We start from the raw sequence: 13,094 nt of genomic DNA on the forward strand, positions 1-13,094 counted from the left end.
AGTCATTGAGGTTGATTTACTAAAGGCAAATATACTGTGCACTGCAAGCGAACTTTAAGTGCATTTTCTCTAGATCTGAAGGGAAGCTCTGAAATAAAGGGAAGCTCTGCTGGTTTTTATCATCCAATCATGTAAAAACAAAAATGCTGTTTTTTTATTTTCCTTGCATGTGATTTAGTTTGACCCCATTTACTAAGCCTTGGAGCAAGTACACTTGCAGTACACAGTATATTTGCCTTTTGTAAATCAACTTCATAGTATTATTTATATTTGTATTTTATGGTGTTTTTAGAATTATCTTTTGTTATAATGTATTCCTTATTTCCCAAATTAAGTTCATTCTTCATTACACATAATAGAATCACCTACACACTCATATATATATACTCCAAAGACATGCTGGTAGATTAATTGAATCCTGTATAAAAAAATTGGCCCTACTGTGTATGTATGTGAGTTAGGGACCTTAGATTGTAAGCTCCTTGAGGGCAGGGACTGATGTGAATGTACAATGTATATGAAAAGTGCTGCGTAAATTGACAGCGCTATATAAGTACCTGAAATAAATAAAAATAAAAAAATATATATATATATATACTATAAATTAAGAATTGCTTTATCTTGCATCTCTCACTGCTGAAGTTCCAAATCTCTTGAGTAAGCTCCAAAGACAGACCTCCTTTGAACTACATTGTTGAGGTAAAGAGGGCTTGCAGCATGCATATGATCATTATCCTATGGATATTAGTTGGAAGGGGTTTCTAAAAGTGTACTACTCCTTCACTGATTACAGACAGCCAGACTCATTTTCGTTTGCACTAATTTAACAATATAATACAGTGTGACTACTGAATATGTAAGTATCATTTTCAAGTTCACATTACAGAATAGTTAAACATGCCTTGCTGACTCACACTTTAACAATGAGTGAAAAATGTCAGTGAGGTTTTAAGCAACATCTGTTCATAATTTTAATTATAACAAAGATTACGTACCTTTCACAGCCATTTAATTCCCATGTTAATTGTTTAAATAAGGAAAGACATGGTGTGCGAATAGTTCAGCACATTGAGGCTTATTAATGAAATCTGAACAAAAGAAGTGTGTCTTTGTTGCCCGCAGCCGATTCCAATTGTAAATTTTAGATGCCCGTAGACAATAACATTGGACTACAACCTCATAGCTCCCAACTGTCCCTGATTTCGAGGGACTGTCCCTGATTTGAAACAAAGTCCCTTTGTCCCTCTTTCCTCCTAATTTGTCCCTCATTTAGGTCTGATCTATATGGTTGTGTATAAAATGCACATTTTTGTCTTTAAAAAAGGGTTTCCCAGTGCTAAACCTTTCATCTAATTTCTAAATTGCTGCATTTGTAAAATCCAATAGCCAATATAAAGGAGCAATGGCAAAAAAAAGCATTTGCAGGTTTAACTAATCATTTTTTGGGTATATTTCTCCTTTAAGGGGGCGTGACAGGGGGTGTGTCCTATGCCTACATACTTTTGCTAATAGGTGTCCCTTGTTCCCATCTCAAAAAGTTGGGAGGTATGCAACCTATTGTCAATGGGTTGGTCAAGACAGCTTAAAAACAAATGTTCTCAAGGTACAATGCTAGGTAAGATAGTTTTACTTAATTATTTTATCTGGTGTTGGGACTGTTTGCTCACAGCTTCCCTCTTAACATTAGCATACGTATGACTAACAGAGGTGAAACTGGTCCAGGTGACATCATGAGACAATCACAATCAATGCATGTCTTCCCAATCTCTAAAGTCTATATCCAGCTAAAGAAACAAATTGGTTTCTATATGCAACACAGATTCTTTTTATTTTTCGTGTACTACATTTTTGATTCTCAGGGTTATGTTTATTTGAATTCCTCTGTATCTTAATAACCAAGGATATTACAAGCTTCCAGTGATTGAACCAGTGATTGAACCAAATTACATTTCCACTAGGGATTCCTAACAATTAACGTTTCATGTTGATGGCCATCTTAAGATTAACTCCTGTGTCATGTAATAATAAACACTACAGTGTGCTAATTGAAATTATGATGTAACAGTCCCATATAGTTGTATGAACTTTATGTTTCATGTGCTATTGCTGTTGTGGATTAAAGACAGAGAGAGAATTTTTCACATCATCATTTTGTGTGCTTTTGATACCAAAAGCTATTATAAGATTACAGTATTTGTATACATAGATTTCCACCAGGTATGCACATGAAGCAGAAAAAGAACACTCTTGCATTTTAACCCCTTAAAAACCAGGCCTATTTTTGACACTTGTGGTTTACAAGTTAAAATCAGTATTGTTTGCTAGAAAATTTGCTAGAAAATTACTTAGAACCCCCAAACTTTATATATATTCTTTTTAGCAGAGACCCTAGAGAATAAAATGGAGATCCTTGCGATACTTATGTCACACTGTATTCGCGCAGGGGTCTTACAGACGCAAATTTTTGAATTAAAAATAAGAAAACAATAAAGTTAGCCCAATTATTTTCTATAATGGGAAAGATAATTTTACGCTGAGTATATAGATATCGAACATGTCATGCTTCAAAATTGCGCACGCTCGTGGAATGGCGACAAACATTGGTACTAAAAAATCTCCATAGGCAACGCTTTATAAATTTCTACAGGTTACCAGTTCAGCGTTATAGAGGAGGGCTAGAATTATTGCTCCTGCTCTGACGATCGTGGCGATACCTCACATGTGTAGTTTGAACACTGTTTACATATGTGGGCGCGATTCCCGTTCACTTCTGCACGTGAGCTTGGAGAGATGGGGGCGCATTCAATTTTTTTATTTTTTTTATTTTACCTTTCATTTTTTATTTTTACACTGTCCCTTTTAAAAAATGTTTTTTGATCACTTTTATTCCTATTACAAGGAAAGTAGATAACCCTTGTAATAGAAATAAAAAGGACAGGTCCTCTTTAATGTGAGATCTGGGGCCAAAAAGACCTCAGATCTCACATCTACACTTAAAAGCAAAAAAAATAAAAAAATACATAATTTTTTTTCAGCAAGAAAAAAAATGGGTTCTTTAAGGCTGTTTGGCGGAAAGTGACGTATGACGTCTCTCCGGTTCTCCAAGGCCATAGAGTCGAATGGGGGCCAGCTTGTCCTCACTCGCCTTCCTGCACTGCACCTGAGAGGCCCTGATGGTTTTCCCCGCTACTGACGGCTCCGGTAAGCGGGGAAAATGACTGGTAAGCAGTGGGAAGGGGGGGGAGGGGGCACCTCTCCCGTCACCCATAAAAGTGGTCCTGCTGCTGGGACCACTTTTATGTGAAAGAGGACCGCCGGAAGATTGGAAGATTTAACCTCTGCTTCTGTTCAGGTGGCAAATTCACCCTAACTTTCATTCCTGGTGACAATGGTGATGAGGACAATTAGCGAGAGTGAGTCTCCTTAACATGGACACAGACATCAACATAAACATGATAGTGCTTCTATCCCTTCACCTCTTTTTACAAACCTAAAGAAAACTTTTGCATTTAGTTATTACTTTAAGTTTTTTTTTTTTTTTTTTAAACATCCCAAATGTGAGATGACAGCAAGATTTATTTGTGCTGACTTCAGCTCCATGAAAGAAGATTTCACTTCTGTGAAGTGAACAACTAAAGCTTAGTGTACTTAGATCAGTTTGTCCTTTACATTGTTTAATTTACTAAGAGCAAATATCTTCCTCCATATATCAATGGGAATTGATTGGATAATGTTGCTAACTGTCCAATCTGTGCCATTGACAATAGAAATGCCAGCAAAAGTTAGCTTAAACCCAGGGTTGCAAAGAAGTAATTCAGAACCTTACCTTTGTCTGTTATTACTTCAAAAAGGTTAAAGATCAGTCTAAACCACACCAACATTTCACTTAAAGCAATGCTATTTTATTTCTAGAAGAATCTGAATTATTGTTTCATTTTTTATGATATATCTAAAATGGCAATTCTAATATCAGGCATATCCAAAAGAATTTGGTTGGTATTACATAAAGTGTCAAAATAATAAGACAAGACTAAACATTCATTTTTGTTTGCCATTACTAGATTGTTAAAATTCTTTATTTTCTATTTATTTCATTTTCAGGGTGCTAATGCCCTTGTAACATACACTATCATCAGTGGTGCTGATGACAGTTTCCGAATTGACCCGGAGTCTGGAGATCTGATTGCCACCAGGCGCCTAGACAGAGAGCGTCGTTCCAAGTATTCCCTCCTGGTGAGGGCAGATGATGGCCTACAGTCTTCAGATATGAGAATAAATATTACTATAAGTGATGTCAATGATCACATACCTAAGTTCACCAGGGCTGTCTACTCATTTGATGTGGCAGAAGACACCATTCCAGGTAAATTAAATGTATAAACATCAATGTACAGATCTGTGGACTAATGAATATTTAGTTTTCAGTACTGAGATGCCTGTTCTATCTTGGTGTGAGGTTTGCAGTTTTCAGTGCCAGGTGATATAAGTGCTACTGCAGACATTATTTATAAGTTATAGCAGAGATTAGGTTTAGTTTGGTTAGTGTAAGGGTGAAAGGTTAGGGTATTAAAAGATAAAAATGAAGGCAAGATTAGGTGAACAATAAGTTTCAGGTCAGGTAAAATGTTAAGTTTTAACATTCAAATTTTAGACAGCTAAGGTTTCATATTGGAAATTAGAGCAAGCATTAGGATTCACAATGAGTGGAGGGTTAGGTATTTGTTTTTCAGTTGAGGGAAAGGGGCGATTGTGTTTTTTTGGTCTCTTTAACAATTAGAGATAGGTTAGAGTTTAGGGACGCTTAGGAAGACTTATTTTAGCTTTTTATCACACCAAAAGCCCTGCACTTGAATGGGCTGCCCTACGTACAACAAATTCACCAATGAAGCTCCTGCATCTTTTCTTGGCAGTGAGACTTACGCGTTTTGTGGTGCGACAAAACGTGTAACTGCTGTCTGCTTGAAGCCTTTAAGAATAATGGCACTGCGAATGTAATGCTTGTAAAAAATTCTTAAAGGTTGCTCTTGGCTCCAAATAATGCAATTGAAACAGAAACTGCTGCACACAAAACTTCCTTAAATATTGAGGAAATAGTTAAATGTGTGTATCCATGTGATGCGCTGTTTCTACTTTAAATGTAATGTGTGTGACAATAAATTCACAAAATTAACATAAATATAAATCCCAAAACAGGTTCAATGAAGATATTGTGTCTAAAGTGTTGGGTGCACAAAAACAAATTGTTAGGTTAGTATACTTTGATATTATCTTGAGTATGTGCCAGAATACATATAGGTAAAGAACCTGCTCCAACATAAACAAATATTTTAAACAGGTGTTCCAAAAGTCCATAGAGAGTGATCAGTGCTCCAGCAACTAACTGTTGTTTGGTTCCCACTTCTAGACATGTGCGGTTCTTTTGTTCGGAATAAATAATTGTACAAATTTTTCATTATTTATATATTTCTGAATTCCCGAATTACAGTATAAACAAAGTTTACCGAATGCTCCGAATAACGAAACAAAAGTTGTCCCAATCTCTGAGATTCCAGTTGAAATTTGAATTAAATTTTACATTGAATTCCATTCAAATTCTAACTGTAAACATATTTCTGAAATCAAAGACTGTGTGTGTTATGAGAGTACTATTTTGAAATAATGCTGTTTTTGTTAAGCCAAAGATGGTTTTAAGCGTCATTGTAATCATTTGATGATGATTTTTCTTTTGTTTGTTCACTTTGCCACATTTGAATCAATAAAATCTAACATTTTTGATTCAACCGATTCAAAATTTATCAATTTGAATGTTTCGAATCAAAGAAATTGGTAAATTCGAAGAAATTTTGAAAAAGACATAAAACGAATTCCGAACATGAATTCCGAATACGAATCCCAAATACGAATCCCGAATACGAATTTAACGAATCAACCAAATTAAAAAAAATAATTACTTGATTAACTAATCTAAATGAAACAAAATGTAACACATTTTTTCGTCATGTACATGTCTACCAACTCTCCACATACAAAAAATGGTGAAAAGTGTCCTTGTGCAAAAAATATCCAAAGTGCATGTGCGTCACTACCATGCTCCAAACAAAAGATTGCCCGCTTACCAGATGGAATGATCCCACTAAGAGATCAATTGTGCATATGTAGGTTCACCTCCAAGGTTAGGTAGTCATCTGGCCTCAGGGGATGAATCCAAGCTCACATCCCTCACAGCATATGTGAGTGAATAGTGGACCCATTCCCTGTTGATTTCTGAGAGGAAACGCATTGGGTCAGGGTCAGTAGTGGGACGTCAGCACATACAGCTTTTTCTGCAGATGGCCGTGCACAATTGATGATTGTCTGCCCGATTCGAACTTCTATGTTGTAAGAGCAAGTTATTTTAGGTAAATTACATTTTTATGCATTAATGCACTATGAGCCCTCTCCATTGCTTTCACCCACATATGCTGTGAGAGACGTGAGCTTGGATTCATCCCCTGAGGCTACCCTTAGAGGTGATCTTACATATGTGCATATGATTTCTTAGTAGGATCATTCCATCTACTAAGCAACCAATCTTTTGTTTGGAGCACGGTGGTGACGCACATGCACTTTAGATATTTTTTGGACAAGGACACTTTTCATCGTTTTTTGTAAGTGGGAAGTTGGAACCACACAATAATTAAATGCAAACAGAGCACAAAAGTTGTTGGAGCACTGATCATTCCCTATGGACTTTTAGAACACGTTTAATTTAATTGTTTATGTTGGAGCAGGTTCTTTAACTATATGTATTCTGGCACATAGTTAAGTGTAATGCTTGTTTTGGTGCATTTTTTCATGGTTCCAAGAAGGTGTGAATGGGGTCTAAAGGTTGCTGGAAACATTTTTCACACACACTCTTCATTATATAGACCTGTACAATATGGAGTCATTTTTAGTGTCCAGTAGGAAAAGTAATAAGTAATGTGTCTTATTCTCATTTAATATGTATTGTCATTGTTTTTGCTTTTTAAATTGTATTCAAAAGGCTCCATCGTAGCTGCAATCCTGGCCACAGATGATGACTCTGGAATTAATGGAGAGATCACATACAGTGTTACTGATGATGATGAAGATGGCATGTTCTTCTTGAACCCAGTCACCGGAGTGTTTAATGTCACACGTGCCCTAGATTACGAAATACAGCAGTATTACATACTAACGGTGTGTGCTGCAGATGGAGGAGGCCAGTCCTCGTGTGTCAGAGTCTACTTCAACATTCTGGATATCAATGACAATCCTCCTGTCTTCAGTATGAGCTCCTACAGCACTTCTATAATGGAAAATTTGCCATATGGATCAACTATTCTGATATTCAATGTGACTGATGCAGATGAAGGTATGTTCTACCTGTGGTGACTTCATTTCAGTTTATTCAATTAGGTGCCATATACTCTAACAAGATTTAGGCTGGCCATCAATGGTTCGATTCTTGGCCGGTTCAGCTGAGATTCAAACCATGTATGGGCAGGCTAAATGTACCAAGCTGGTCAATCGATCAACTTGGGTACAACCAACCTGCTGGATTTTACTTGCTATTATTGCTAACGGCTGCTATAGCTAGTAACAATAATCACTTTTTTCTCCTGGCAGGGGCGGCTTCCCCCAGCCCCCCACCGGGAGAATACAATGTCTTGGCGGGAGGGATTCCCCTGTGAGCACTGTAAGTTGATCATTATAAGCACCTTTATCAGTGTTAAATGGTTTGTCTCAACCCTCTAACTGCCATTTTTTGATGACAACTTGGTCTGATAAAGGAAGGGATGCCCCGCTGTCAGAACACAATAGAACAACAGGGGGGATCACTGTACTAATCGGATTGTTAGTACAGCGGCCTTGACTGGAGTGGTCAGTTTTTAACTAGTGGTGTGTACTAGGCTTAAGGCAGCAATCTACTAATTGGATGAAAACTAATTAAGATGGTTTATATCTACTTTCAGTTTTTTTATTCTGCAAAAGATTAGGTATGCATTTGCAGGAAATTAAAAAAATTTCCAACATGTCCCTTAGACAGAAGTTGATCAATCAATATCTGTCAAGCAGGGATGGCCACACACTGAATTAATTCTCTTGTTTTTATGTCTTGTTCAATTATTGAGCACCATTCTTAGTTTCTTTTAATTGATTCTAAGTGTTGTTAAACTATGACAATGCTATTATGTTTTTTTGCAGTTTGATAATTCTAAATTCTGTAGTAATAGCTGCATTGTTTATATTGTTATCACAGTAGCTTCCTGCATATTGTGCTTCTACATTGAACACTACACCCTTTCCATTTATGGCAGAGCATGATTCATTTTTTGCAGGAATCTGCACAAAGGAGCTGTCTGCTGTTCAGGAAGTTTCCACGTATACCAATCATGAATATTTACAACAATGACACTACTTCAAATCCATTCAAATAAAACCCCCTACAGCAACTTACTAAGGCTTAACAAATCAGCGATCACGTTAAACACTTCCAGAAATCAGCCTTTTTTAATCAGGCTGCAAAATACTTGGATTTAAATGTGTCATGTAGTAATTGAAAGTGGTTCTTAAAGCTCAGGGTTTTTTTAACCTTAAAGTGTTATAAACCCACAACAGTAAAATCAGTGTGTATATGCAGTAAAGCTTGCTTATTATACTGAGGCCTGGTTCAAACCTATGCAGGTTGCAGTTTGCATATTCCCGGTGAATTGTGCATTTTTCAAGACATAGACAATATATGTATCAGCGCTGCTCTAAAATATAAATAAATGAAAAAATTAGACAGTTCATAAATAGCAATAAATGTGAATAAATAAATGATCAACAATTCATAAATGACAACAAATAGTAAAATTGCGAAATAGTGTCCTTGTGATAATAAATATCAGTCAATTGATTGAAGTGCCAGTGCTGAAAATCAGGGTAATGTGAGTCACTCTTTGCTCCCCTCCTGTTTCCCAACTCACCAGACAGATGGGGAAAAAGATCATACGCTATTGTTAAGCGTTAAGGATCTGTGTATATAATTTCTTCTTAGTAAGCTGATCTTATGTAGACAGTCCCTGAAGTGATAGCTCCCAAGTTTGGGATATATGCAATTGAAAAGAGATCTCCATAGCGTAAAATTGTAATTTTATTCAAAAGGGTAAAAACAATGCACTTACATAAAAATGTCAAGGCAATCTGCTTATCCTGGCCATGTGGTGAACGCTGCCTCGGCGTGCGTTCCAACCACCGGAAGTGACGTCAGACGGTAAGTTCCTGCTTTACGCGTTTTACCCCTCCCACTGGGCATCATCTAGGAGGGACGAAACGCGGGTGTTTGTTATTTAAAGAAAAACAAAACGGTCGTTTACAGTCACTTTAATAGTAGGTGGCGAAAAAATATACCACAGTTTTCCTGAATTCAATACTAAAATACAATGCATAAAATCCTTGGCAAAATGTACACATCTGCAAGCAGGTTTTGGAAGACACCCCATCTGTTATATTAGATTTGATTGTGAATAAGTTAATTATATATTGTTTAGGTGTCTATTACTCTGAGGGAGGTCAGTTTTATTGGCCTTGTTTTTTATCTACTTTGGTAACAATAAAATATATTAATTTTATTTCTGAGTTATTATTGACACCTTAAAAATCCACCTTGTTCCTTTTCTTCTTTTCAATTGTAGTATAGGATGTTGGTGCTCTTTGGCCATCCTCTATTTCTTCATACATTTTCTATGCAGGCAGGTTTTGTTTCCCCTAAATGTGCTTATTATTTAGAGAAGTTTCTTTGTAATACCCTGTCAATGTCATGGTCAGTAAACATTAGTCAAATTTGTCATGGCATGTGAGCATTTTTCTAGAATATGGTAATGTGAAAAAATGATTACAGTAATGTGCAGGGGCATATTCTATATGTCAAATTTTAGATGTCACTTTACCCCTTTTGATTTTACAGCATACCTATATGGGTTTAGTTATTTTTGTGCCAGTGGAGAAAAATCATTTTCTATTTAGAAATATATGTTTCATTAGGTTGCATGAAAAATCTATTTTTTTTTTCTCAATTACATTTAATTGTGACATAAAGGTGCTACAAGGCTATATGGAAGACCCCTTATAGGACTATTGTGGACACCTGTGCAAGTCCCAGTCTGCCATATAAAGACACAGTATTGAGACACAGGGGTTAATTTACTAAAACTGGAGAGTGCAGAATCTGGTGCAGCTCTGCATAAAAACCAATCAGCTTTCCAGTTTTTTTGTAAAAGCTTAATTGAACGAGCTGAGGCTAGCAGATGATTGGCTAACATGCACAGCTGCACCAGATTTTTTACTCTGCAATGTAAGGGCCAATTCACACTATATGCGATGACAGATGTTTTACAACTGTTTCTTATGTGTCCCATTTACACTGCAACGCAGGCCAGCACTGCGCTGCAGAGTTCTGCCAGTGTACTGCGCAGACATGTAGCGCAGTACACTGGCCCGAATCGCAGTGCACTGTCAGGCAGCAACATCGCAGTGGAGGAAGTGTATCTTTTTTACATTTCAAATAAATCTGGTACAAAACAAAAAATAAACAATATATGAACCATGGATCACTGGAATATATGAAACATGAAGCACTGGATCGCTCACCACACTGCTCCCTAGCCATCCGGCACCACAGAGCAGCTGGAGCGCTACCCTGGGTTCTTTGCCATTACCCACAGAAGCAGTGCCGGACAAGAATGGCAAATTTAGGTGATTTTTAGGGCCTGTGCCAATGGTCTTTGGACTTTTGTTGATGGCATCAGTTTGAGACACGTCTAAGATCATTATGACTTCATTAACATATGACATTAACATTTGACCTGCAGTTGATCTCTTTCTGACCTGCTTAAACTTGCTTTAACCACTTTTGGACCGGAAGGATTTGCCCCCTTAATGAACAGGCCATTTTTTGCGATACGGCACTGCATTACTTTAACGGACAATTGCCCGGTCGTGCGACACTGTACCAAAATAAAATTGATGTTTTTTTTCCCACAAATAGAGCTTTCTTTTGGTGGTATTTGATCACCTGTGCGTTTTTTTTTTTTTTTGCACTATAAACAAAAACGGGGACAATTCTGAAAAAAAAAAAAAATTAATAATTTTCACTTTTTGCTACTTAACATTCCCAAAAAAAAAATTAAAAATCTAATTTTTTTAACATTTTAGGCCAATTTGTTTTCTGCTACATATTTTTGGTAAAAAAAACAATCGCAATAAGCTTATTTTGATTGGTTTGCGCAAAAGTTATCGCGTCTACTAACTATGGGAAAGATTTATGTAATTTTTTTTTTTTTTTTTTTTATTATTTTACTAGTAATAGCAGCGATCTGCGATTTTTTGCGGGACTGCAGACAGATCAGGACTGCAGACCCTAACTGAAATTTTTGACACTTTTGGGGAGACCAGTGACATTACTACAGTAATCAGTGCTAAAAATATGCACTGTTACTGTAATAATGACACTGGCAGGGAAGGGGTTAACAGTGTGGGTGATCAAGGGGTTAAATGTGAGCCTAGGGGAGTGATTCTAACTGTATGGGGGTTGGGCTTTTGAAATGATCACAGAGACCTATATAGAAGGATCACAAGCACTCTGTGATCATTCCAGAGAGAAGAACGGTCAGCTGTGTTTACAACAGCTGACCGATCTTCTCTCTCAGCTGGGAGCGATTGTGGGTGGCAGGCGGCAATCAGAGCCGCCTGCCCCCTGCATCAGAGTCCCTGCTGATGAGTGGGGACTCTGATGCGCGTGCTTACCCCCAAGCTGCAGGCGCGCTACCGATGTAGAGCTACATCGGTTTACGCAGGAGGGGCTGCCTGCCGCAGTAAAACTGCAGCGGACAGTCTGGAAGAGGTTAAATAGGTTTTGCATTCCCCTAGACTAGTATGAGAATGCAAAATCAACTTAAGGCAAACAAACAAAAGGCCACTGACACAGGCCCTTATGACCTGAAAATCATATGACTTTGACGTGACTTTGACGCGACTTTTATGCGTGACTTTGAAGTGACTTTGATGCCTGGGTAATCTTGAAGTCTACGGACCTCAAGTCACGTCAAAGTTGAACCAAAGTAGTGCAGGGACTATTTTGAAGTCATTGAGTTCTTGAAGTTGCACAGAGTTAAATGGTACTCATTGGAAATCATGAGGGATGACTTGGCATGCAACTTTGCAGTCCTAAGTCCCAGGACAAGTCACACAAGTGTGAAAGGGGCCTCAAAGAGCTTTAGAAAGTGAAGTGTTGCACAGAGATGGGCTTTAAGTTACATGACATAATATTTTCAAGAGTTTACTGAAAACAGTTCAGGAGCTGAATATGTTGTACCTTATGGAGTGGGTAATGCTGGAGGGTCTGCTGTAGCATACTAATAAATGTCACAGCTCAATCCACACAACACCTGAGTGTTTATTGCTGTAAGCGGTTTAGTATGGTATGCACATTTTTACAAAAAGCAATGTTTAGGTGCATGTCCTTCCTCCACGCTTGGTATCTCTTTATGTTTAATAACTGACAATTTATGTTTGCACAGCACTTTAGCAGATATTATCATTTTCTTGCATTAAGCCTGCTCCTGCAGTGTGGGAATTCTCCTGTCTGTGCTCTCTCCCACTGTTATTGCTAAAAATAATGATCAGTCAAACCCATTGCCTATCTCTAAATACTTTTTAGACCAGCTCCCAGTTTTGTTGCTGTTCCTTTCATTGCATTCCAGGGCTTATCTTCCATATCGGAGTTAATTCTCCCCTTACTGTTAAAAATATATTTAAAAAAATGAAACTGCAGATCCTATACTCAGACTCTAAGAAGGAGCAGAGCACACTGAGTATGAAAAGATTACTCAAGCTGTAGCAGAATCCAAAATTCATGAAATGATAATGTTTTTCACATGACAGTAATTGAGATATTAGCCAATAATAAATGTAATCCATCTGATAGAATGGCTTTTTGAACTTATTTTAAAGTATAACTAAAAGGAAAACTTTTTTTTTAGGATAGAAAGGGAGAGGGATTAGAGCACCTGCCAGTTTTATTGCTGTGTCCCCCATTAGGGAGATTCACC

The 13,094-nt window shown here is 37.3% G+C and overlaps 1 protein-coding gene across 1 annotated transcript in view; it reads left to right on the forward strand.

Moving 5' to 3' along the window:
• Positions 1-13,094, forward strand: part of FAT4 (FAT atypical cadherin 4) — a 333,326-nt gene that overhangs the window by 222,177 nt on the left and 98,055 nt on the right. The window contains exons 3-4 of the mRNA XM_082261525.1: positions 4,102-4,363; positions 7,025-7,375. Of these exons, the coding sequence (XP_082117651.1) occupies positions 4,102-4,363; positions 7,025-7,375 (613 nt within the window). The remainder of the gene's footprint in view (positions 1-4,101; positions 4,364-7,024; positions 7,376-13,094) is intronic.

The sequence above is a fragment of the Pelophylax lessonae genome (assembly GCF_965119305.1).
Source record: "Pelophylax lessonae genome assembly, chromosome: 1".
Taxonomy (NCBI): Eukaryota; Metazoa; Chordata; class Amphibia; order Anura; family Ranidae; genus Pelophylax; species Pelophylax lessonae.